At 50.1% G+C, this 25,834-nt stretch overlaps 1 protein-coding gene across 2 annotated transcripts in view; it reads right to left on the bottom strand.

Moving 5' to 3' along the window:
• Positions 1-10,535, bottom strand: part of WNT3A (Wnt family member 3A) — a 72,647-nt gene extending 62,112 nt beyond the window's left edge. For both annotated transcript variants that reach the window (XM_005893879.3, XM_070374804.1), the window contains exon 1: positions 10,252-10,535. In XM_005893879.3, the coding sequence (XP_005893941.2) occupies positions 10,252-10,322 (71 nt within the window). In that variant the 5' untranslated portion in view covers positions 10,323-10,535. The remainder of the gene's footprint in view (positions 1-10,251) is intronic.
• Positions 10,536-25,834: the final 15,299 nt, after the last annotated feature.

Raw genomic sequence — 25,834 nt, 5'->3', positions numbered from 1 at the left:
GCAACTTCTGGCGCTGTTCTCTGAGAACATGAGTTCCATTATAGTGGCAGGGGAGAGCACGCTCAGCCAGGCTTAGGAGTGGGGCCAGGAAGTGTGCCCCGCCCTCCAGGGCCCCATCTGTCTCCATGGGGCTGGCCACTTGCTTCTCTCCAGCCTAGTATCACAGAGCCCACCATAGGCGAGATCACTGGGAGCCAGACCTCAACTCTCATCGGGGGTGGTGAGGATCCTAAAAAGAGCCAAGTGGTGACAGAAGAAGGAAGTAACGATGGTGAACATTCCTGAAGTGCTGTGGTGGGAAGGATGATGTTGAGGCAGGGCACTGACCACCCATTTCCAAACCCAGTTCAGTCCAGTTTAGTCGCTCTGTCATGTCCGGCTCTTTGAGACCCTGTGGACTGCAGCACACAAGGCCTCCCTGTCCATCACCAACTCCCGGAGTTTACTCAAATTCATGTCCATTGAGCTGGTGATGCCATCCAACCATCTCATCCTCTGTCGTCCCCTTCTGTTCCTGCCTTCAATCTTTCCCAGTGTTGGGGTCTTTTCCAATGAGTCAACTCTTCACATCAGGTGGCCAAAGTACTGGAGTTTCAGCTTCAGCATCAGTCCTTCCAATGAATATTCAGGACTGATTTCCTTTAGGATGGACTGGTTGGATCTCCTTGATATCCAAGGGACTCTCAAGAGTCTTCTCCAACACCACAGTTCAAAAGCATCAATTCTTCAGCGCTCAGCTTTCTTTATAGTCCAACTCTCACATCCATACATGACTACTGGAAAAACCATAGCATTGACTAGATGGACCTTTGTTGGCAAAGTAATGTCTCTGCTTTTTAATATCCTATCTAAGTTGGTCATAACTTTTCTTCCAAGTAGTAAGTGTCTTTTTATCTTATGGCTGCAGTCACCATCTGCAGTGATTTTGGAGCCCAGAAAAATAAAGTCAGCCACTGTTTCCACTGTTTCCCCATCTATTTCCCATGAAGTGATGGGACCGGATGCCATGATCTTTGTTTTCTGAATGTTGAGCTTTAAGCCAACTTTTTCACTCTCCTCTTTCACTTTCATCAAGAGGCTTTTTAGTTCCTCTTCACTTTCTGCCATAAGGGTGGTGTCATCTGCATATCTGAGGTTATTGATATTTCTCCCGGCAATCTTGATTCCAGCTTGTGCTTCATCCAGCCCAGCATTTCTCATGATGTACTCTGCATATAAGTTAAATAAGCAGGGTGACAATATAGAGCCTTGACGTACTCCTTTTCCTATTTGGAACCAGTCTGTTGTTCCATGTCCAGTTCTAACTGTTGCTTCCTGACTTGCATATAGGTTTCTCAAGAGGCAGGTCAGGTGGTCTGGTATTCCCATCTCTTTCAGAATTTTCCAAACCCAGAGGAGGCAAACTCAGGGTCTTGCTGAGAGGGGCTCTTTGGAGGGGTCACAAGCATGGACAAGGTCTCATTAATCTCCCAGGAACCCACTCTGAGTTCTTACCTGGGTGTCTGGGGCTTCAGGTTAATTTTTCAGTCTCCCCGTCATTTACCCTCTGGCCCGTGTATCTAGGTCATTATGAGGTCCTGACCTTGTCTGGCGCGATCTCTTCCTCCTCACAGCCATTGCCGGCGCAGGATATTCTAGCCAATGATGACTTCAGGTGTCAACGGCCCTGCCCTGATGGACAAAAACTGTGTCCTGTGGCCCCAGGGGAAAGCCAAGCAGGAGTGGGTGCGCTGCCCTCCTCCTGGGAGGCAGCAGGGCACGAGGGCCCCGCTAGCCTCCCTGCGCCCATTTCCTTCACCCGGCACCTGGCCACCGTGATTCACCCGTGAGGAATCTGTTCCATTCCCCTTCTTACTGCCAGCCCTGAAGTGCAGCTTGGCAACCCAGGAAGTGCCCGCATCCCCGCTGTCAGCCACCCCCCGGCTGGGAGCTGGAATCTTAAATGCCCAGCTGGATGTCACATCTGCTGTCCCAAAGGCCCCTCAAAATCAGACTGTCCCAAACTGAATGCGTCCCTTCTCCGCAGATATGGGGAGGATCCCTCTCTGAGGCCTGAGCCTTTACCCTAGGTTCCAGCTCTGGAGAGATTCTCTTGCAGGGCCATCCATACAGCAGAAAGGGGCAATGGCCAGGCAAGGAGATCACAGCGCACCCACACCACAAGCCCGAGCAGCTGCTAGCACCACCGCTGAGAAGGTCCCACAATCACAAAACGTTTAGTGGAAGATGGTAAGCCTTAAAAAACAGAACACAGTCTTCTCTGCACACTGTTATTATGACCATGAAAAATGTGTAAGCGAAATGAGAAGAACCTAAAGTGAGGAAAAGCCTGTATTAAGTTGGTAAGATGAAGAGCTTGTTTTCCAGGGTTTTGTGAATGCTATTATTTGGTTAATTTTTAGTAATAATTTGTTTGCGGGTGAGGGCATCATTTTCAACCCAGAGCACACACTTGTGCAGTTTGCAAAGTGGCCCCTAGACTCCAGTTCCAGCCTACGGCTGGGGCCACATGAGCCACGCCTGTCGCTGAAAAGCACCAGTGGTTTTTTTCTCCCTCTGCCCCTGTTCGCTCCTGTTGAGGACTGCACAGTTTCACTGTTGAAAGGCCAGGCGCCTTGCCAGACGGTCTTACTCAAGACACAGGAGAGGCACTGGCTGTGGCACGTAGGGGAAGGAGGCCACTCAGGACCCCGTCTGCACCAGCTTTGCTCCCTGGGCTGATGGCCTTCACTCAAGCAGAGTTTACTGTAAATGTGCGGCGAGACCCATGGACAGAAGCCACGTCTCATGGACAGAGGCTGAGGGCAAGGGCAGGACCTGGAGCAGAGCCCCTCTGCCCGCTGTCCCTGCCTGGGTCCTTTGGGGGTGGACCCTCAACCAGAGCGCCTAAATCCTTGTGACAACTCAGAATGGAGTCACAGGCTCTCAGGTCTCTAGAGTTCTGGTTTGATTTCTTTTTGCAAGATCAGCAAACACAGGGTACCTGTGCACTGTGGGCACAGCTCTGCCCTTGCCAGGGCTGTGTGCTTAGAGCTGAGGCCTCACAGCAGTTCTCAAAGAGAGAAGGGCTCTGTGGGGAGGAGGGCTTGGCTGGGTTTAGGGGAAAGGATGTGATCACCACCTCCTGTTATTCACTGAATGAACTGTTCTTGCCCTTCTTTCCTGGGCCTCAGTTTCTCCATCTGTCCAAGAAGGTGGTGGGGCACATTCTATCAGAGACTCCTGGAGGGGAAGTGAGTCATAGGCTTGGCAGGTTCATCCGCCCCTTGGGGGGTGGGTGGGGCACATTCTATCCACACGTCACCCAGGGTCACCTCTCCAGGAAGTGCACCGGGCTCTCAGTGCTCCTAGCCGCCCTCTCTGTACCCGGCTGAAGCTTGCCACTCCACCTGCCCAGCCTCCCACATGTGGGCCACAAGAGGCCATCCCCAGAGAGCACGGCCACACTTTCTTTTGTCCTTCGAGGGCACAGATCTCTGCTCATTCCTCATCTGGGGGCCCCTGTTGCCCACTCTGCCTGTAGGGCCTCTGCGGAGGAGGACCGTGGTTGGTCCCATGGACCTTCCTCGTAACACATGAGGATTCCAGAGTGACTGTCCCATTTTAAACTGCTGTCTTCTAAGGTCAGGGCCTCTCCATGACTGGCCCAGGTCCCTATCCTCAGCCTGGAGGCCTTGAGTATGGGCTGGTTGCCTTGTGGGTTGATGGCTACCCAGCTTGATGGGTAGGCTCTGTCCTTTCTGGATGGAGCTGTTCAGGAGGCTCATAGGACCCAGACTCCCCCAAGGGTGCTCATTTGCCCCAAGGCGTTCCAGATTTTGCCTTCTCTCCCTACCCACTATGACATCTCCCAGAGGGACCCACATGCCTCCTTCCTCTCTCTCTCACCTGGAAGACCCCTCCCTAGCAGCTGGAGCACTTTCGGCAATGGGAGGGCCTATGAGGAGGGGTGTCCCGGGACCTGGATCCCTGGTGTCGGGGGCCACCTCTTCCCAGCTCCTGGGCTGCTGTGGCCCTGCCTGCAGCCCTCCCAGCACCCTCTCCTGCCCCACCGGGCCGAGCCGGGATTACTGACACATACTTCGCGCAAGTCCCAGCAGGCGGGCAGAGGCTCCCGTGCCCGCGGCCATGCATTTGCCCGCTTCCCTGGGCGGCAGCAGCACGTTTTGTCGGGGAAGGAATGTGGAAGCACCAAAGTGTGAGACACCTCCAGGGTGTCACCTGGAGAGACTGGGAGGAAGACCGAGGCAGAGCTGGCCTGGTACATGGCGGGAACCCAGCCCCAGAGCCAGGGGTTCAGTTGAGGGGGTTGTAAAAACAGTCAACTATGTTTTCATGTCCCCAGGCACAGACCCAATACAGTTTCTGTTTTTCATAGGAAATATTCCACCCATTTATTCCTTCATTCACTTGTTCAACAAAGTCTTATCTAACAGCTACGAGGGGTGAAGGGCCAAGGTTGTGGGGAAGGATAACACATACCCCGTAGGATCTCGCAGCCTGGTGATATAGGTGCCATTCTTATGACAATGCCACAAAGCGGGGTGGGGGTGGGGACAGGTTTCACAGGGATCAGGCAGCCTGGCCAGAGTCAGAGCCTTATTCTCCACATGTTACCCTACAGCATCCATCCCAGTCTGCCGAGGAGTCATGGTCAGATCTGGGATAAGCTGAGCAAGGCTGGAGGAAGTGAGATGGGATGCAGGGCACTAGGAGGGGCGGGCACGCTGTCGGGGTGTGGGGGGGCAAAGGCATGCCAGGGTGGGCTCATTGATCACTGTGTAACTGTGAACTATCCCAGCTGCGCCTAGCAGAGTTTAGGGAACTTACCAGGAGGACTTCAGGGCTGAGCTGGGAGGGGAGGGGGAGGAGCTGGGTCTTGTAAACCTTGGATTCTCAGCCGCTGTAGTGTCTGTGGGAAGCCCCCGCCCCCACCCCCAACCAAGGCAGGCTGTTCCTTCCTCAGCCTCTTCTTCTGCCCCTTCATGGATGGGCAGCTCACTACCACCACTCTCAGATCCAGGAAGCCTTTCCTATACTGAACCAAAATCTGCCTTCTGGCTACCTATAGCCTCTGCTCCCAGGGTTTGCTGGAGCCACACAGAAGTCCAGTCCTCCTTGCCCAGCAGCTTCTCACACACCAAACTGCAGTGGGGTGTTCCCCCAACACTTCTCAACAACAGGAGGCTCCAGTTCTTCGATTGCACTTGAAAGGGGTAAATACAAACTCTAAAACTTGGCTCAAAAATGCAAATGACAAGTGTTAGGTGATGGAGCCTCAAGGGGAATGATCCTTGACCTGGGCATGGCAGAAGCTGCCTGTTGTGGGGGCTTCAGCTTCTCAAACTAGCTACAGAACTTGGGTTTGGGGTTTTTAAATTCCTAATCCATTATTATAAATTACATTAAAAGTCTGCTAAAATAATACATAACACATTTTTAAAACTGCCGTAATTCTTCCTGAACACCTATTTTCAACTTCTGTTCATATTTCTTCATGAACAACTATGCATGGATGGGCTCTGGTCTGTGGACTACAGTTTGAATATAACTGATACTTTCAGGGACAGGAGGTATACCCAAACCCTGCCTTCCCTGTCCTGGCCTGCACGATGGTGGCAGAGCCCCTCTGGAACAGGGCAACTTCAGTCCTTCCAGGCTGGAGATTTGTAAGTGAGACCCACCGTGAAAAGTGAGATTTTATAGCCTCTCCAGACTGTATTCCTCCTTGATTGTATTTACTCACCCTCTTCGCTGTCACAAAGAATTCTAGGAGATTTGTGCAAATAAAACAGAATCATTTTAAAGGATGACAAGAAGCCCAGTGAAATGCAGGGTTAGCTAGCGTGGGAGAAGCTGCCCCATCTGAGTCCCAGACAGAGTCCCGAGTGTGTAGGTGGCCAAGTCATATCAAGTTGGATGTGAGAGGTGGTTGATACTTTTGCATTCTGGAAGGAGTGAGTACCATGGTGGGCTTTCAAGGGATCAAGATGATGCATACTCAACTTGGTGATATAAAACAAGATTTCTGGTCATACATATTTTACCTATGGTCATTTCTAACATTGCTCTTCAATAAAAGGATGCCCATTGGTGGTTCTGTGGAGGAACATTGTTCCCAGTACCCTGAGATCCTACAACACCAAGGGTGTCGAACTGGCATCTGGATTTCTCTAGTTTCATAGGCTAGCTGGTACCATCACCAGTCTCAGGGCTGCAGGGAGAGAGAGAGGGACAGACACAGAGACCGGAAAAGAGAGAAACAGAGACAAACACGGAGATTCAGAGGGACAAATACAGACAGAGAGAGACGAGGACAGACAGACACACAGAGAGACAGAGAGAGACAGACAGACAGAGGTAGAGAGGGCGCGCGCACATACACGGAGAGAGGGGCAAACAAACAGGGTAAGGTGAGAAGGAAGAATCAGGAGGAGGGACAGGGCTGCCCTGGGGAGGGGCCCGCAGTGGGCGGGCTCACAGAGGACCGGCAGCTCAGGGAGTCTGGCTTGCTTGGGCCCTTCCCTGGTGAGAAGCCTCGGAGCCTTGCTCAGCCCTCCCAGGTCCCTTGTTGTCTGACACGAGCAACCTCGTCCTCTGTGTGACTGCTCATCTCTCCCTTCCCCCGCTCCTCCTCACTCTCCCCCACACACCCTTTGAGTCTGCGGGTCCTACATATCGCCTTCAGAGCTCTCTTTCTTTCTCCCTGAATTCCACACGCACTTGTGCCCCACAAGCATTAGGGTCCACGGGGGGAAGCCTGTGTTCCGCCTGGGACCGAGAAGACCCCTGTGTGTGAAGAACCAGTAGAGCCAACGCCAGGGAAGGTTGTGCAGAGAGAAAGTTCTAGAGTGTGTGGAGGGGTGATGGCCAAGCTGGCATTCCTTAGGGTCTGGATACATGCTCAGAGCAGGGCGTCTGCATACAAATGAGTGTGGGGTGCGGGGGCTAGGGAGGGAGGAGAAGCAGTGAGAGTGGGGAGAAGCGAGAACACTGCATTGGGAGTCTGTCTCAGGCTGCTGAGCTGGCTCAGGGATGGGAGAAGACTGGACGCGGCCTCATGGGGAATTTCCGGGGTCAGCTGGGGTGACATCCACTCCAGGTACCACTCAGTGCTGGGGAGCTCTAGGTACAGCAGAGACTGGTGGGGTGCTGGGTGGCAGGAAAGGGGAACCGACAGGACAAGGAGGGCCAGGCTGTCTGTGCAGGTAAAGACACTGCTGCTGGAACTCCAGGAAGGTTAGAGGGGAGGGTGGAGGGGAGGTGAGAACAGAGGCAGAAGGTGGTGCGATGGGGCGTTGCAGTCTGTGCAGGAGATGAAGGGGCCTGGCTTTGCGGGAACAGGGCAGGGGAGAAAACAGGCTGACCTCCAGGGTCAGCCCCAGGGGAGGGGAGGGGATCACAAGATGCCATCAGCCCAGACATGTGAAGTGGGCGGCAGGTGCCTGTAGCACATCGTCAGCTGTGTACTGAGTATAGTTCTTCAAGGCTTCTGTGTGTTCCCCTTGACCATGATGCCTGTTCTGTATTCACATAGATCTTTCTGATCAATTCTAATTAAACAAGAATTCAGTCTGGATCAGGGGAGTGAGGGAGAGGGAGCTAGTGCCTCCTGGTAGGTCTGCAGTACATGGCCCCGTGGGATGCTGGTGGCTGGCCTCTGGGATCAGGTGCCCAGGCCTGTGTTCTGTCACCTTCCAGGTCCCTTCTCTGGACCCCTCTGTCACATGAGGAGACCAGAACACACGTTCTTGGAGGTCTCTGCAACTTTCAACATTCTGGTCTTAGGGCTGTCTCTCTGTGCCTCTGCTGGGACCTTTGGACCTTGAACATCTAGGGTGAAGGACACTTCCAAGATGGTCCTGGGGAGGCGGTTGGCTCTTTAAATCCCCACGGGATGCAGCGCCACCTCCTCCTCCCCTTCCACCCTCCCACCAAGACTACACCAACTTCAAAGCCTAATTACTCCCAATTTGGGCTGTTTCCTTGTTTCTCCAGGTGAGGAAGTCCCTGTCACTTTCACTTTCATATGCAAGGAGTTGGGGGTGGGGTGGGGAGAAGTGATGAGAGCAGTGACTTAATTTTGGGGAGGGAAGGTGAAATGGAATACCAACTAGGCAGGCTGAGTGTGAAGGTGAGAAGTTATAAAGAGAGGGTCCCCCCCAACTCCAATGCCTCACTGAGGGGTGGGGAAGCAGGAGAGGGGGTGGGCAAGAAAAAAGAAGGAGCCACCTGTGGGAAACTCCATTAGGTTGGATATGAAGATAGAGTGCCTTCCTGCTGCTGTTAAACGCCATTTCTTTCTTTGTGAGCCCTCCTTTCCATTATGCACATGTGCACCGTGGACAGACCACATCCTTGCTGTGTCCAGATGGCCTGGGGGCAGAGGGAAGGAAGAGAGAAAAGTGCTGGTCCTCAATGAGCCTTGAGGTTGTGGCCCCCGAAGATGCTTCTCAAGAAACAAGAGAACCACTGAGTGCGAGAATCATATGGAGAGCAAAGTGGGGCGTGGGGGGGGGGCGGTTCCGTGGCACCCTCTTCCCTTTGGGGTTAGAGTTGCTCTAGACTCTTGATTGGGTGGGCCATTGAAAGGGAGGGGGTGGGGACAGGACGCCCCTCCCCACTCACCTGGAGAATGCCGGAAGCACCAAGCATGCCCCAGGATCTTTCAGATGGAACACATCTGGCCCAGGCGGAAGGGGTGGCATAGGTGTGTTGAGGGGAGCAAGGGCAGGGACGCCCAGGGCCGAGAGGACAAACATTCAACGGCGTTGGGTGGCCAGAGGCTGGTGACAGGGCCCTTCTTTCTGGAAGAAGCGCGGGGGCGAAGGCGCTTCCTCTAGCGCCCAGGAATGCAGCGGCGGCGGGCTCTAATTAGAGGCCCCCGCGGCAGCAGGCGGCCGAGGGCTCTCTCCGACGCGCTTCTCTGGTTCCCCGGGAGTCAGTGTCCCCGCGTTCGTAGGCACGCCCGCCGCAGCCAGGAGCTGCAGGTGCCGCGCGGGTGCGGGACGCGCCGGGGTCTCCGCAACACGTCCCCGCCGCCCTGCCATCTCTCCCAAGCCCTCGTACCCGCCGGTGCCTCCTTCTTGAGCCCCGCCCCGTCCCGCCAGGCTGCGCCTGGACCCGCGCCGCACACCTAGGGCGCCCCCGCTCCTGAACAATCTCGAAGAGAAAAATTATTATCGGATTAGATGTACTTCGGCTCACTCAGTCTCCCCCCGCCCCAACTTCCCCTCGGCATAATTATTATAATTCCAGGCAAGCCGTCGGAGAGAGTTCCTGGTGTGTGTGTGTGCGCGTGCGTGCGCGCGCATGTGTATGTGAAGGCTTGTCTCTGATCTGGGTCTCCTCCAGCGGCGCGTTCAGGCCCCTCGGCTCCCTTATTTCCCCCAGCTGTGTTCGTCAAATCTTGAGCATCTCAGAGAGCCCTTGCCCTCGCCCCTGGGGAGCTGGAGTGACCCTTGCCTGTGGGGACTCTACCGAAGTAGCTTCCCTCCTCCCCTCAGGATTTGTGCTGTAGACCCTCAGGACCTTCTCTTGGTTCATCTGCCCTTCCATCACCAGGTTTAGGAGGGTTTCACGGGAATGTGTCTTGCCTGGGGGTGGAAGACGTCTCGGATGTGGGTTTGCGGAGCCTCTCACTAAGGAGCCCTCAAACTCGATGCTTTCTCCCTCTTTACCTCTCCCGAAGCCCCTTCTTACATCTCGTTCGGGACTGCAGCAGGAAGACGCAGCAGGGCCAGGTGCTGGCCGCGGTGCGCCCGCCACTCCCGGCCGGGTCCCCGCAGTCTTTACGTAACTACGCTGCTTCGAGCTGTTCGGTCTTGTCTCACTGACTTTGCTTTAAGGTGTGTGTGCGCGTGTGTGGTGTGTAAGACATGTCCTTAAAGAAAGTCTCAGGCGGATCTCCCTCTCCCAGCTTGTACTCCTGGCTTCTCTTGACCTCGGGCTGCCCAAGCGTTCGTGCCACTCGTGTGGATCCAGTTTCTGCCTCTCGCAGCTCACTGCTCGCCCCGTCCGACGCCGGGAGCTCCTCTATGCCCGAGAGATCAATGTCCCCGGAAACTCCGCCACCCGCGTCCCAGCCCCGGCCCGAACAGGTCGAAAGTGGCCGCCAAGGAAAACAAACCACCCGCGGAACAGGAGGGCAGGGCAGAGCGCGGGCTCCGGGCCACCGCGGGGCCCTGCCCGAGGGGACGGTGACTGGGGGACGCACACAGGCCGGGGAGAACGTGAAGAAGGCTCACTCACCACCAGATCGGGTAGTTGCCCAGCGCTTGCTTCAGGCCGTAGAGGAATATGAAATATCCGAGCGGGGCCATCGCCGGGCGGGAGATCTCGGAGGGCCAGGAGTCCGCCCCGAGAGCGCGGGCGCCGGAGCGGGCCGGGCCCTGGGAGCTCGCGGGCGGCGGCGCTGGGCCCTCCTGCGGCCGCGGGGTGCGCGGGGTGCGCGGGTGAGCGCGGGTGCGCGGGCTCCGAGGGCGGCGCTGAGCCAGGTGGGCCGGCAGCCGGGCGGCGGGCCGGGGCCCGGGGCAGCGCGGGACGGCGGGGGCGGGGCAGCGCCGCGGGGGGCGCCCGCCGGGGCCGGGGCCGGGGCGGGGCAGACAGGGGGCGGGCGGGGCCCTGGGAGCTAGCTCGGAGGCGGCTGCGGCGCCCGCCCCTCCCGTGGCCGCGAGGAGCGCGGGGGTGCCAGGGGTGTGCGGGGGTGCGCGGGTGCGCCGGCTGCAAGGTTTGCGTTGTGCCGGACTGGCAGCTGGCCAGGCGGCGGCCGGACAGAGGTTACAGAGTCCGCAGGTAACCCGTCTGAGCTCCCGGGCCGCGCCCCCTCGGGGCTCATGGACGGTTCCTGAGGTTTGGAGCCCCGCGCTCCCTGCGCTCACTGTGGGACGCGCTGTCCCGCTGCCGATCCCGCTCCTGTGTCGTCGCGCGCTCTGCCCCTCGCCCTCAGGTGCTTGGGCTGCGGCTCCATTTCGTCCATCCCCTTACTGGGGGCCCGTTCGTCCGAGGCTGGGCTCCTTGAGCTGCGCCTTGCGGCTCTGCTGGGAGCTGGGCCAATGGCGAGCGGCCAGGACAAGGCGAGGCCTGCCTGGGGACAGCCGCTGGGTGGGCATCTAGGGTGCAGCCACGTTTCTGAAGGTCACTATTGGGAAACAGCCCAGCTCTGTTTAGGGTCCAGGTGTTGAGGTCTACACGTTCTCTCCACACACCACTAGGGAAGGGAACAGCAGTCCTGGTGCTTCTGGGCCCCAGGGACAGTGTAGCCAATTGGTGCCCAGGCTCTGGGACCACAGTCTGCCCAGGGCTGCTGGCTTCTTCAGCCAGAAGTGATTTCTGACAACTCTGGTAAGCCTTATGATTTTTGCTGATGGGGAAAGGGAAGACCAGAGAGGGTAAGTGACTTATCCAAGGTCACAAAGAGTGGCTAGCCAGTTCTCTAGCTCCTAGCCCACTGCAAGGCTCTGTTTGCATATTCATCTGTAGCCCAGGGAGACAGGAGCCAGAGTTATTTGGGGATAGGAAGATCCAAGTCAAGAGGTCTTCCCAGTTTCTCTTCCCTCCCCCACTTTGTGTATTAGCAGGAGACCCAGTCAGTCTCAATGACTGTGAATAAAGGGGGGGCAGGAATCCATGCTACTGTTTTGCAATTGAGAGGAGAACTGTGAATAAAAATCCCAACTCCAGGCTCTTCTGTATTGTCTCTTCGTGTCGACCATCTGCCTCTCCAGAGCCCTGAGCCTTGCCTTACCATGTGATCTGCAGAGTGTGTGGCTCCACCGAGAGGCCTCTGGCTGGCATGTGGCTGCTTCTCAGGGCAGAGAGTGAATTAGTGACCCTACAGGTTTAGTACGGGCTGGAGAACTAGAGGCAGGCCATACCCCTTGACATGCTGGCCCATCCACCTTGGTTTTCCCATCTGTAGCGGGTGCTTGTGGGGTCCTGCAGATATGGAGCAAGAGCCATTCTCTTTCAAGGAGTGTTGCCTTTTCCAGGCACTGCCAGTGGGATCCAGTTGAGTCTACGCATGCCTGGTCCTTCTACCCCTCCTCTGAGTCACCGTGCCCCCTCACCCGCAGAGGGAAGGAGGGAAGAGTTTTGGAATGAGGCAGGTTGGGGAGTTAGCTCGTCCTCTTCTGGACTTCCCCTCTCTCTCAGTGAAAATCCCACCCAATTATCGCATTACTGGGGACCTGGGCTGTGGGCGTAGGGTGGGGCCAATCCTGATGCAGCAGGCTCCCACCCCCCTCCCCACTGGGGCCCTGGGATTAGAGGCTGCTGGCTCCTCACACACAAGAGGAGTGGATAGCTGTGTCCTACCCAACGGTGGACTGTCCCACTGTGACGGGCTCTCGGGAGGACGGAGCTGGTGGGTGCTGTCTCCGAAGTCCTGCCTCCTGCCTCCTCATCTGCCACACCCCTCCAGTCTTCCTTTGCTGCTTGCTTCTCTCTCATTTGGTCCCTGCTTGCCTGTGACCCTGTGGACTGTAGCCCACCAGGCTCCTCTGTCCATGGGATTTCTCAGACAAGACAATGGAGTGAGTTGCCATTTCCTTCTCCAGGGAATCTTCCTGACCTGGGGCTGGAACCCGTGTTTCCTCCTTTGCAGGTGGATTCATTACCTCTAAGCCACTGGGAAATGAACCAGCCCATTCATTTGGTCCCTGCTCTCTGCCTAAGTTATGTGGTAGAGTGGAAGAGAGAGGCTGGGCACCCTGAGCTTGGGCAGCCTCCTATGGTGCAGGGAGAGACAGAGAGAGAGATAACTGCTCTGATTCCTCTCCCACTTGAAGACTCCCAGGTCTTTAGAGTTCCCTGAAAAATGTGCATCGCAGTGCGCCTTTGGGCGAGCTGTAGCCAGGGCAAGTTGCATGGTGGCGCCACGCTGGGGGCTTCTCGAGCTGGCCCTTTCCACATTCCTGATCTTGCAGGGTCCTTTTCCTTTGCTGCCATTCTGTAGTTTTTTGGAGGCTTTGACCTCAAACAGCCCATGTAAGTGTAGAGAAGAGGGGGAACAGCGATCCCTAGTTGGGTAGCAGGACCTCAGAGGAAAGTCTGGAGAGCAGTGCCACCCGAGTCCAGATGGTGAGGGCTACCAGCCCTCCACAGACCCTGTGAGGCTCTCATGGGGGTTGTGGCATGAAGAAACGGGGATCCCAGTGCCTTCTCTGGGTATCATAGAAGCCCCTTGAGTAGCCCAGGATCATGGGGATAGGGGCCGTCCCCAGGTTGGGGTAGTGAAAAGTACAGGGGCAGGAGGGGGATGTTTCCATTATAGCTGAGTCGATGGGATTCTTTCCTGCCCCCTGATGTTCAGCTGGAAATTCTGCAGCCTGACTTAAGGACAGAGTCAGCCTTGCGGTGTGGCATGTCTGCTCTGCGCTGCTGCTCCCTGCTCACGCTGGCCATGGAGTCTGGGTTCCTTCCCTGAAGGTGAAGGGGAGGAGGCCTTCCTGGCAGCGCCCTCTGCTGTCACACAATGGGAGCTTCTAGGACTGGCCCATGGTCTCAGGTCTAATACAACATTCTGAAGAATTATGGATGCCCTTGGAGAAAAGTTTTTTCTTTTTTTTTTTTTTTGCCTCACCATAGATCTTCCAGAGGCCCCTTGGGGCTGCTTCCTTCCAGAGTTGTCCCAGAGGAGAAGGAAGGTATGGTCCCAGGAGCGTTGGCGGTCCCTGCTAGGAAACGGGGAAGGGAGGGCAAGGACCCAGTGTCGGGGCTGGAGCCCAGATGAGAGGGCAGTTTGCTTTCTGAGCTAGTGAACCCTGGTCCGTGGTAGCATTTGAATCCTAGTCTGGTAGGTATCAGGTAGAAATCCTTCTGGTACTGGGGAAAGGGCCGCCAGGCTTTCAGACACTAAATGACTAATCAGTCTCTTTCTTCTTTTTCAAAAAGTTGAGGGATTAAAAAATAAAGTGGCAAAAAATTTTTTTTAAAGTTGAGAGGAGACAGGAGAGGCTTTGGGTAGCTGAGAAGCCCTGCAGCTGTGACCTTGGAGGGACTACAAGAGGAAAGGGTGAAAGTCTAAAGTCAGAGGAGGGGTGCTCTTTTTACCTCCAGGCCCATTTGGTTCTAAGCTCTTTCTGGCAGCTTCCGTGACCTGCTGTGGGGCTGTCATTACTGGGACATCTGCTCTTCAGAGGGAGGTGCTTATATTCAGAGGCAGAATTTCTGTCCATTTTCTGTCCTTTTTGCCTCAGGCCAAAAAAATGCATAATAGTTTTGTTTAGCTATGTATAGTTTTATTAGGTCCAAATTGGAGAAGGAAATGGCAACCCACTCCAGTGCTCTTGCCTGGAAAATCCCATGGGCGGAGGAGCCTGATAGGCTGCAGTCCATGGGGTCGCTAAGAGTCGGACACGACTGAGCGACTTCCCTTTCACTTTTCATTTTCACGCATTGGAGAAGGAAATGGCAACCCACTCCAGTGTTCTTGCCTGGAGAATCCCAGGGACGGGGGAGCCTAGTGGGCTGCCGTCTCTGGGGTTGCACAGAGTCGGACACGACTGAAGTGACTTAGCATAGCATAGCATAGGTCCAAATAATATACTAGTTAGTAGCTCTCGGGAAAAGAAATTTATGTAAGTTAAAAGGAAAAAAATGCTATATTTATTTCATCCTCACATAACTGCAGTCACTTACCCATGGGAAGCATGTGGCTGCAACCTCAGGTGAGACACTTTGCTTCCTGTTCTTCATCAGTTTTCTCTTGGTACTTGCTTTCTAATCACAGCAAAAGCCAGAAACGGAGCTTCACAAAGCAAGATGCCACCATCCAAGCTGAGACAGAATTACCTGGAGCTAGTAGGTATCTGTTCTCCACATGACCATATTGCTACCTATTCCTTGAACATTTGCAGTATCCTGCAATGCCCTGGGAATTTGCTGTGGCACTCCACGGTGCCTCGGCACGCACTTTGGGAACTATGAATCTTAAGTGCGCCGCTCATGAGATGCATGAGTCGTCTGGCTTTTCTGCTTCCTCCATCGCTCTCCTGGCTGCAGGTACACCTCTTCATGTGTCCTGCCTTGTGTCTAATCCTGCTGTGTGTGTGTGCATTGGTCCTTACTATTGGCCCACATCTTTTCAAGTTAGTTTGTAGTTTTGTTAGTGTTCTAAGAACCTCTCCTCTACAGTTCAAATCTAGTGAATTTTTCACCTCTTCTTGTCCCTCTGGAAGATTCTCCCGGTAAAGGTAGGCAGTCGGATGAGATGGCTTCCCAAATGCTCTTTAAGACAGTGACAACACCACATGCTCTGGGTGCCCAGGCTCTGCCCAGTGCTGTGGGGCCGTGGTCTCATCCATGCCCCCTGGAAACATCTGTCTCTGAAGGAGGCAAGGAGGCTCGGTGACATTCATAACATAGCACCCCCCCCCAGATCCCCAGAAGGAATCAATGCAGGACTGGGGTCTCAGTCTCTCTGAAACTTGCATATCTGTAGACAATGTAAGTCCTTCCGAGATTTGATTCCTCATGGAGGGACTCATAATTCTGAAAGCTGCATGGCAGAAGCCTGAAAAGTTTATGGCTGGGATGGAGAGGGGGTTCCGGGTGGTGGGTCAGCAGGTGAAGAACCTGCCTGCAATGCAGGAGATGCCAATTCAATCCCGGGTTCGGGAAGATCCCCTGGAGGAGGGCATGGCAACTCACTCCAGTATTCTTGCCTGGAGAATCCCATGGACAGAAAGGCCTGGCGGGCTACGGTCCACAGGGTCACAAAGAGTCGGACACACCTGAAGCCACTGAGCACACAGGCACGGGATGGACAGGGCTCGAGTGGGGGCATGTGTCCACAGGAGAACAAACTTGGTCTGTGCTTTGAAGTCGCTTTGAGAACAAATGCATCTGTCTCAAGATAGCATCCCATAGCTGGCTCTCCCCTCACATGCTTACCTCTTCTAAATTCCCCTGAGAGTTCCATTCTGATTTTAATCAGAGGCTCTGATTTGTGACCAGAACCTTAGGTCAGCTCCCTCCTTGTTCAGAGAAAGTAGGCTCAGGGTGAGGGGCAGAGGCTGAGGGCAGAAAGATTCTGATTTCTAGACCTCACACCCCAGGGATTCTTCATGCCTTTCAGGACATCTGCTCCTGGATCACCAAGAGCCAAGGCTCTGGATGTTGCATGGGAAGCTATCGTCAAAGGCTGGCAAACATCCCCAGTAATGCAGACTTCTGTGTGCAGCCCTACCTCCTGTGTCTTTCTGTCGGCACCCTAACTTTCCATCCCCTCCATTTAGGACTGGGAGTGCAGGAGATATGGCTGAGCCTGCTCTGGTTGCAGGGTGTACTCTTTCTTTTTTGACCACACCATGCAGCTTGCAGAATCTTAGTTCCCCCCCGACCCAGGGACTGAACCTGGGCCACTGCAGTGAAAGTGCTGAGTACTAACCATTGCATTTCCAGGGAATTCCCAGGCTGCATTACCCTTGAGCTTGCCCTCCTTGGATGGCAGAGGCAGCCTGGTGATGTGGGAATTGTGGATCTCTGCAGAGGGGTGCGGGGAGGAGGAGGATGGAATCCAAGAGTCAAAAAGTAGGGCCACTGAGTTTTCTAACTCCCTAAGTAGCCACATGGTAAAGAACCTGCTTGCCAACACAGGAGACTTCAGAAACACAGGTTCAACCCCTGAATTGGGAAGATCCCTTGGAGGAGGGTATGGCAACCCACTCCAGTATTCTTGCCTGGAGAATTAAATGGACAGAGGAGCCTGGAGGGCTCCATTGCATAGCATCGCAAAGAGCTGGACACAACTGAATCGACTTAGAATGCAGGCAAGTAGCCACATGCTGAATTCTGCTTAACAGAATGAATGAACTCTTGAAATGCTGGCATCACTCAGTCACAGAATCATGGGGCCCAGAGCTGAGCCATCGGATCTTGGCATCACTTGATTCTCAAAGCAGGGAGCCACATGTGGAGTCTTAGAACCATAAGAAAACACAATTTTAAAATCAGCACCATGGACTCTCTGGAATCCTAGACGCTCATCGTGACCATTAGGATCTGTGCATCAATTGTCCCGGAATCTTGGCTTCCTGTGAGGCCTAGAAGCCTGACTCTGAGGCTTTGCTCACTTGTAAAGTGAAGGTGTTATGTTATCCCAGCCATTCTAACGTGCTAAGTTTTGTGTGATCGCTTCCCCGGGGTGCCGTTGGTGTTTGAGTAGCCGCCTGCCAGAAGTCCTCTTCTGGGACAGCACTGCCACCCTGTGGAGATGTCGAGTGAGGCGGCCTGGGTAGGACGCTTGGGGCCACTTGTAGGTCTATCTCCTGTAGGCGGTGCGGCTTGGGCTCAGCTGTGGATGGAGCAAGCCTCAGCACCTGCCCAGCCTTTGGTGCCCCCAAGACTGAGTGCAGCTGACCCTCCTCCTGGGAATGGCAGTGACCTCAGTCCTGGCTGGTCTGAGTTAGGCAGGTGGTGAGAGTCACTTGATCCCAAAACCACTCGAGACACGATGCAACTCTCCTCAGGATGTGAGTCAGAACTGAGGCCCAGAGGAGTTGAGTGCAAGATCCATGGGGCTGACATTCAGAGGGTCAGACTCAGGGTCTGAATGCCTCCTCTGTGGCATCCTTGCTGCCTGCCTGTCACTCAGTCTCCAACTCCTTCTGCACTCAAGATCGCCTTCTCCTTTGGTGCAATGAACCCTCCGCATCATCTCCAGCGCCTCCACCAGCGTTGGTGGGAGAAGCATGCTACCATTGGTCTCCATCTCCCTGGGTCAAGAGAGGCTGGGCTGTTGCCTGCACACACCTCCAAGTCGGGGTTCGCAGGTCAGAAACGGTGGGGCATGATCGTAGGAGCGTGTGAGTAGGGAGGGCAGAGGGGCTGAAGCTGTCCAAGGTCCTCATCAGCACTCCCTTCCCCTTTTGCTATTCTCTGGCTCCAGTGAGACTTGACAATGTATTTCCTATGAGGCCATCAGCCTCTTGGTAGGCCTTCTCCCCGTCTCCCTGCTCTGCTGAGACTCTCCACCTAGCATCCCCACTTCCCCCTACCAGCACAGCTCCTTCTTCCTGCTTTCAAAAGCCATTCCCCTTCTCTCGTGTTGTATAGCAGGTTTTACAAGGAAGTTGATGCCATCAGCTTTCCCCGTACAACCTGCTATGGGGCCTTCATCTTCCCTGCCTTGGAGGATGAAATTTCCACCAACCTACTTCATCCAGAAGATTTAGCAAGCATTTGTTCTCGTTGTCTCCAGGCTAAGCCATCATCTCTCCTTTCTCCTAAACCTTCAACTTGCCCTCTAGACCAACTGTTTCTTTTTAGTCTATGAGATAGATGCTATTTTAAATGATATTATTTCTTTCATTTTCCATTTCCATTATCCATTACTAGTATGTAGAAATACTATTGAGTTTAGTACACTGATCCTGTATCCTTCCTAAACTCACTTGTTAGTTATAGCAGTTTTTTTTCTCCCATAGATTCTGTAGGATTTTCTCCATAGATGTTGGTGTTATCTATGAATAAAAACATTTTTGAATCTTCCTTTCAATTCCAGATATCTTTCATTTTTTTTCTTGCCTGTCACACTGGCTTAGAAACTCTAAGACAATGTTGAATAAAAGTTGTGAAGTAGATATTCTTGCTTTGTTCTTGATAAGGGGGAACAGGCACACAGCGTTGCATTCGAGTATGATGTTGGTAGATTTTTCATAGATGCCTTTGAAGGGTTGAGGAAGTTCCCTTGTGTTCCTAGTTTGCTGAAAGTTTTCATCCAAATGTCAGAATTTGTTAATTCTTTTGCATCTATTGAGACAATTATATGATTTTTATTTTTCAGTCTGTTAATATACTGAATTATATGAATTGATGTTCAAATGTCAAACCAACCTGGCATTCCAGGATAAATCCCAATTGGTCATAATGTATTGTTTTCTTTACATACTGTTGAACTGGATAGGCTAAAACTTAGTTAAGAATTTTTGCATTTATGTTCATGAGGGATATTGGCCTGGTATTTTCTCTTTTGATATCTTTGTCTGATTTTGGCATCAGGATAATGCTGACCTCATACACTACTCATGAGTGTTTCCAATTTTAATTATCTAGAAGAGTTTGTGGATTATTTTTGTCATTTTTCCTTGAATATCTCGTAGAACTTACCAATGAAGCCATCTGGGCCTAAAGTGTTTTTAGGAAGAAAAGTTTTCTCTAGGAAGATTGGTAACTATACATTTAATTTCTTTAATAAATGTAGGGCTATTCTGGTTATCTATTTCTTATTGAATAAGCTTTGCTAGTCTATGTCTTTTAAGGAATTTGTCCATTTCATAGATCTTGTAGAATTTATTGGCAATAAATGTTAAAAATATTTTTTTTTATTTTTGGCTGGCTATTCAACTACATATATGAACTCTGCATACATGCTCAGTAAAAATATTTTTTATTTTTAATATCTGTACTATCTGTAGAGATGTAACCTTTCTAACACTTGATATTGTCAGTCTCTCTCTGTTTTTCCTGATTAGTCTGGCTAGAGTGATCTTTTCAAAGAGCCCATGGTTTGAACCTGCCTGTGATCTTTTCCTGAATTTCTGTGGCTTGTGGATGTGCTCAGCCTCTACAAATGTATAAGCAGTTCCTCACAATAAACCTGTGTCCTACCTTCCAGGACTCCAATTATAAAAGTATTAGTCTGCCTGAAGTTCTCCCACAGCTCACTAGTTCTCTGTTCATATTTTCAGCCTTTTCTTCTGTGTTCTGTCTTCTGGTTCACCAATATTCTTTTCTTCCGTGTCTGATCTGCACATCCAGTGTCTGTGTCATCTCAGATATCGTGGTCTTCAACTTTAGAAGTGTCATTACCTTAATATACTCCTTGTCACAACACCATCTGTTTAGTTTTCCCTCTACCTTCACAAATACATGAGATCCCTGTGGTCATTGTGCTGATGTGCTTGTCTGCAACGTTTCTCATCGGCCTCATCTGTGCTTATTTCTGTGGCTTGATTGCTTTTTCTCTTCACTATGGGTCCTCTTTCTACTTACTTGCAGGTCTGATAATTTTCAATTGAGAGTTAGCCATTGTGAATTTTACCTTACTTTTACATTCTTTTAAAAATTCTTCAGCTTTATTCTGAATGTAACTAAATTACTTGAAAACTTCTTCTGAGGCTTTCTTTTAAACTTTGTCAGGACCTGAGCAGGATTTAGTCTAGGGCTAACTTTTCCCTGGCATCGAGGCCGTGTACTTCTGATGACGTTGTTTGATGTTCTCTGAATTATGAGGCTTTTCCAGTCTGGCTCTTGGAAATAGAAACTGTTGCTGACCTGTGTAAGCTATGGAGACTATTTCTCTAATTCTTTCAGAGGTTTCATCACATGCATGTGCTGATCAGCACTCATGGTTGGCTTGAGGGAGCACTCTGCAAGTTTTGGTACCCTCTCCATGCAGCTCTCTCCTCTCCAGTGCTCTGTTCTGTGAACTCCATCCAGTCTGGATCCTTAGACGCCTGACTTTGCATCCTCAGCTCTGGAAGACACCAGGAAGATCCTCCTCCTTGCCTCAATGTGAAATCTCCCCAGACAGCCCACTGGAGATGACCGTGCTTGCTTTCCCTTGTTTAGGAATCACTGTCCTGCACTGCATGGATGCTCACTATCTGTTGTTTTCCGTATTTTGCCCATTTATTCTCTTTTCCATTCTTTGATGCTGTTGTTTTAGATCGGAAGGTAAATCCATTCTCTGTTACCCCTTGGAAACAAAAATCCTGATGTTATTCACTCATCTAAATTTTTGTTCTGCTAGTGGGCGTGAAGTGATAGCTCACTGTGGTTTTAATTTGCATTTTTCTAACAACATTTGTCCATCTTTTCACTTTGAGGTATCTATTGGAGTGTTTAACATGTTTTACTGAGATCATTGTCTTTTTACTTTTGATTTGTTGTTTTGTTGTTTACTTGCTCAGTCGTGGCCAGCTCTTTGCGACCCCATGGACTGCAGCACGCCAGGCTTCCCTGTCCTTCACCATCTCCTGGAGTTTGCTCAAACTCATGTCCATTGAGTCAGTGATGCCATCCAATCATCTTGTCCTCTGTCATCCCCTTCTCCTCCTGCCTTCAGTCTTTCCCAGCATTAGGGTCTTTTCTAATGAGTCAGTTCTTCGTATCAGGTGGCCAAAGTATTGGAGCTTCAGCTTCAGCATCAGTCCTTCCAATGAATATTCAGGGCTGATTTCCTTTAGGATGGACTGGTTTGATCTCCTTGCTGCCCAAGGGACTCTCAGAAGTCTTCAACACCAAAGTTCAAAAGTATCAATTCATTAGCGCTCAGCCTTTTTATTGTCCATTTCTCACATCTGTACATGACTACTGGAAAAACCATAGCTTTGCCTATGTGGACCTTTGTCAGCAAAGTGATGTCTCAGCTTTTTAACATGCTGTCTACATTTGTCATAGCTTTTCTTCCAAGGAGCAAGAATCTTTTAATTTCATGGCTGTAGTCACTGCCCACAGTGATTTTGGAGCCCAAGAAAATAAAGTCTGTCACTGTTTCCATTGTTTCCCCATCTATTTGCCATGAAGTGATGGGACCAGATGCCATGATTTTAGTTTTCTGAATGTTGAGTTTTAAGCCAACTTTTTCACTCTCCTCTTTCACTTTCATCAAGAGGCTCTTTAGTTCTTCACTTTCTGCCATTAGGGTGTCATCTGCATATCTGAGTTTATTGATATTTATCCTGGCAATCTTGATTCCAGCTTGTGCTTCATCCAGCCCAGCATTTTGCATGATGTATTCTGCATGTAAGTTAAATAGATCTTTATACAGCCTGGATGTAAGACCTTTGTCACACACACACACACACACACACACACACATATAATTGTGAACATTTTTTCTTTCAGTCTAATCCTTTGCATTTTTATTTTCTCAATACTGTCTTTAGGAAGACAGAAGTTTTTTATTTTTTTAATTAATTTTTCTTGGAGTATAGCTGCTTTACATTGCAAAGTGAACCAGTTATACATATACATATATCCACTCTCTTTAAGATTCTTTTCCCATTTAGGTCACCACAGAGCACTGAATAGCATTCTCTGTTTAGGTTCTCTCAGTAGGTTCTCATTAGTTATCTATTTTATATATAGTAGTGTATATATGTCAATCACAATCTCCAGATTAATCCTGCCTCCTTCTCCTCATGGTAACTATAAGTTTGTTTTCTACATCTGTGACTGTATTTCTGCTTTGCAAATAAATTCATCTGTACTGTTTTTCTAGTCTTCACATATAAATGATATTATAAGATATTTATCTTTTTCTGATTTATTTCACTCTGTACGACAATCTCTAGGTTCATTCATGTTGGTGCAAATGGCATTATTTCATTCCTTTTTATGGTTGAGTAATATTCCATTGTACTTGGGCAAGCTCTGGGAGATGGTGAGGGACAGGGAAGCCTGGTGTGCTGCAGTCCATGGGGTCACAAAGAGTTGGACAGGACTTGTTGACTAAACAACATCGACAATATTCCATTGTATATGTGTACCGCATCTTGTTTATCTATTCCTCTGTTGGCGGGAATTTAGGTTTTTTCCATGTTCTGGCTACTGTAAATAGTGCTGCAATGAACATGAGGGTGCATGCACCCTTTCAACTTAAGATTTTCTCTGTATATACGCCCAGGAGGTGGATAGCTGGATCAGCTTGTAGCTCTATTTTTAGTTTTTAAAGGAACCTCCATACTATGCTCCATAGTGGTTTTACCAATTTACATTCCCACCAACAGTGTAGGGGGGTTCCCGTTTCTCCACGTCCTCTCCAACAGTGTTTGTAGATTTTTTTATAATGGCCATTCTAACTGGTGTGAGGTGATACCTCATTGTAGCATTGATTTGCATTTCTCTAATAACTAATGTTCAGGTGGTCTGACCTGCCTCTTGAGAAACCTGTATGCAGGTCAGGAAGCAACAGTTAGAACTGGACATAGAACAACAGACTGGTTCCAAATAGGAAAAGGAGTACGTCAAGGCTGTATATTGTCACCCTGCTTATTCAACTTCTATGCAGAGTACATCATGAGAAATGCTGGGCTGGAAGAAACACAAGCTGGAATCAAGATTGCCGGGAGAAATATCAATAACCTCAGATATGCAGATGACACCACCCTTATGGCAGAAAGTGAAGAACTAAAGAGCCTCTTGATGAAAGTGAAAGAGGAGAGTGAAAAAGTTGGCTTAAAGCTCAACATTCAGAAAACTAAGATCATGGCATCCAGTCCTATCACTTCATGGCAAATAGATGGGGAAACAGTGGAAACAGTGGCTGACTTTATCTTTTTGGGCTCCAAAATCACTGCAGATGGTGACTGCAGCCATGAAATTAAAAGATGCTTACTCCTTGGAAGAAAAGTTATGACCAACCTAGATAGCATATTGAAAAGCAGAGACATTACTTTGCCAACAAAGGTCCGTTTAGTCAAGGCTATGGTTTTTCCAGTGGTCATGTATGGATGTGAGAGTTGGACTGTGAAGAAAGCTGAGCACCAAAGAATTGATGCTTTTGAACTGTGGTGTTGGAGAAGACTCTTGAGAGTCCCTTGGACTGCAAGGAGATCCAACCAGTCCATCCTAAAGGAGACAAGTCCTGGGTGTTCATTGGAAGGACTGATACTGAGGCTGAAACTCCAATTCTTTGGCCACCTCATGTGAAGAGTTGACTCACTGGAAAAGACTCTGATGCTGGGAGGGATTGGGGGCAGGAGGACAAGGGGACGACAGAGGATGAGATGGCTGGATGGCATCACCGACTCGATGCACATGAGTTTGGGTGAACTCAGGAGTTGGTGATGGAAAGTAGGCCTGGCATGCTGTGATTCATGGGGTCGCAAAGAGTCGGACATGACTGAGCGACTGCACTGAACTGAATAACTAATGTTCAGCCTTTATCCATGTGTTTTTTGCCATCTGCATGCCTTCTTTGTAAAAATGTATGTTTAGATATTCTTTCCATTTTCTTGGATTGGATTGTATTTTTTTTTTAATGTATTGACCAGCGTGAGCCTGTTTCTGTATTTTAGAGATTAATCCCATATCAGTTGATTTGTTTGAAAATATTTTTTCTTATTCTGAGAGCTGTCTTTTCATTTTGTTTATTTTTCCTTTGCTGTGCAAAAGCTTTTTAAGTTTACTTAGGTCTCATTTGCTTATTTTTATTTTCATTTCTGTAAGTGGTGGATCAAAAAAGATCTTGCTGCAATTTATGTCAAAGAGTGTTCTGCTTATGTTCTGCCCCTATGTATTAGGCCATACATTTAGGTCTTTAATTCATTTTAAGTTTATTTTTGTGTATGATGTTAGGGTATATTCTAATTTCATTCTTTTCGTATACCTGACCAGATTTCCCACACTGCTTATTGAAGAGGCTGTCTTTTCTCCATTGTGTCTTCTTGTCTCCTTTGCCATGATTAGGTAGCCACAAGTGCATAGGTTTATCTCTGGACTGTCTATCCAATCCCATTAAGTTATATTTCCCTTTTTGTCCCATTACCACGCTATTTTGATTGCTGTAGCTTTGTAGTATAGTCTGAAGTCAGAGAGCCTGAATCCTTAAGCTCTGTTTTTCTTTCTCAAGATTTCTTTGGCTGTTTGGGGTCTTTTGTGTTTTCATACGAGTTGTACAAATTTTTTCTAATTCTCTGAAAAACTCCATTGGTAATTTAATAGGGATTGCATGGAATCTGTAGATTTTTTGGGGGGAGTATGGTCATTTTGACAATCCTGATTCTCCCAGTCTAAGAGCATAGTATATTTTTCCATCTGTCTGTGTAACTTTCTGTTTCTTCCATCATCTCTTATGGTTTTCTGAGTGCAGGTCTTTTGCCTCTTTAGGTAGGTTTATTCCTAGGTATTTTATTCTTTTTGATGCAATGACAAATGAAATTGTTTCCTTAATCTCTCTTTCTGATCTTTCATTGTTACTGTATAGGAATGTAAGAGATTTCTGTGTATTAATTTTTTTATCATGCAACTTTATCAAATTCATTGATGATCTCGATTAATAGGAGTTTTCTGGTGGCTTCTTTAGGATTTTCTATGTATAGTATCTGCAAACAGTGACAGTTTTACTTCCTCTTTTCCAATTTGGATTCCATTTATTTCCTTTTCTTCTCTAATAACTGTGGCTAGGACTTAAGATGATCATATGGTTTTTATTCTACGGTTTGTTAACATGGTTGTTGTTATTTAGTCACTGACTTGTGTCCAACTCTTTGATACCCCATGGACTGCAGCTTGCCAGGCTTCTCTGTCCTTCGCCATCTCCCAGAGTTTGCTCAAACTCATGTCCATTGAGTTAGTAATGCTATCCAACCATCTTATCCTCTGCCACTTCCTTCTTCTCCTGCCTTCAATCTTTCCCAGCATCAGAGTCTTTTCCATTAAGTAGACTCTTCTCATCAGGTGGCCAAAGTATTGGAGCTTCAGCTTTAACATAAGTCCTTCCAATAAATATTCAGAGTTGATTTACTTTAGGATTGACTAGTTTGATCTTGCAGTTCAGGGACTCTCAAGAGTCTTTTCCAACACCAGAAATTGAAGGCATCACTTCTTTAGTGCTCAGCCCAGGGACGGGAGTGGTGGGCTGCCGTCTATGGGGTCACACAGAGTTGGACACGACTGACGTGACTTAGCAGCAGCAGCAGCAGCAGCAGCCTTCTTCATGGTCCAACTCTTACATCCATACATGACTACTGGGAAAACCATAGCTGTGACTATATGGACTTAGGTAATAGCATCATGCTACTTCTGCTTCAGATGGTGAATGGTGTCCAGTAGCCTTTATCTCATTCCTTGGTTCTCATGTCCATAGATAAACTAATCCCAGGGA

This window comes from Bos mutus, chromosome 7 (assembly GCF_027580195.1).
Source record: "Bos mutus isolate GX-2022 chromosome 7, NWIPB_WYAK_1.1, whole genome shotgun sequence".
Classification (NCBI taxonomy): domain Eukaryota; kingdom Metazoa; phylum Chordata; class Mammalia; order Artiodactyla; family Bovidae; genus Bos; species Bos mutus.
This window is presented reverse-complemented; position numbering and strand designations above follow the sequence as displayed.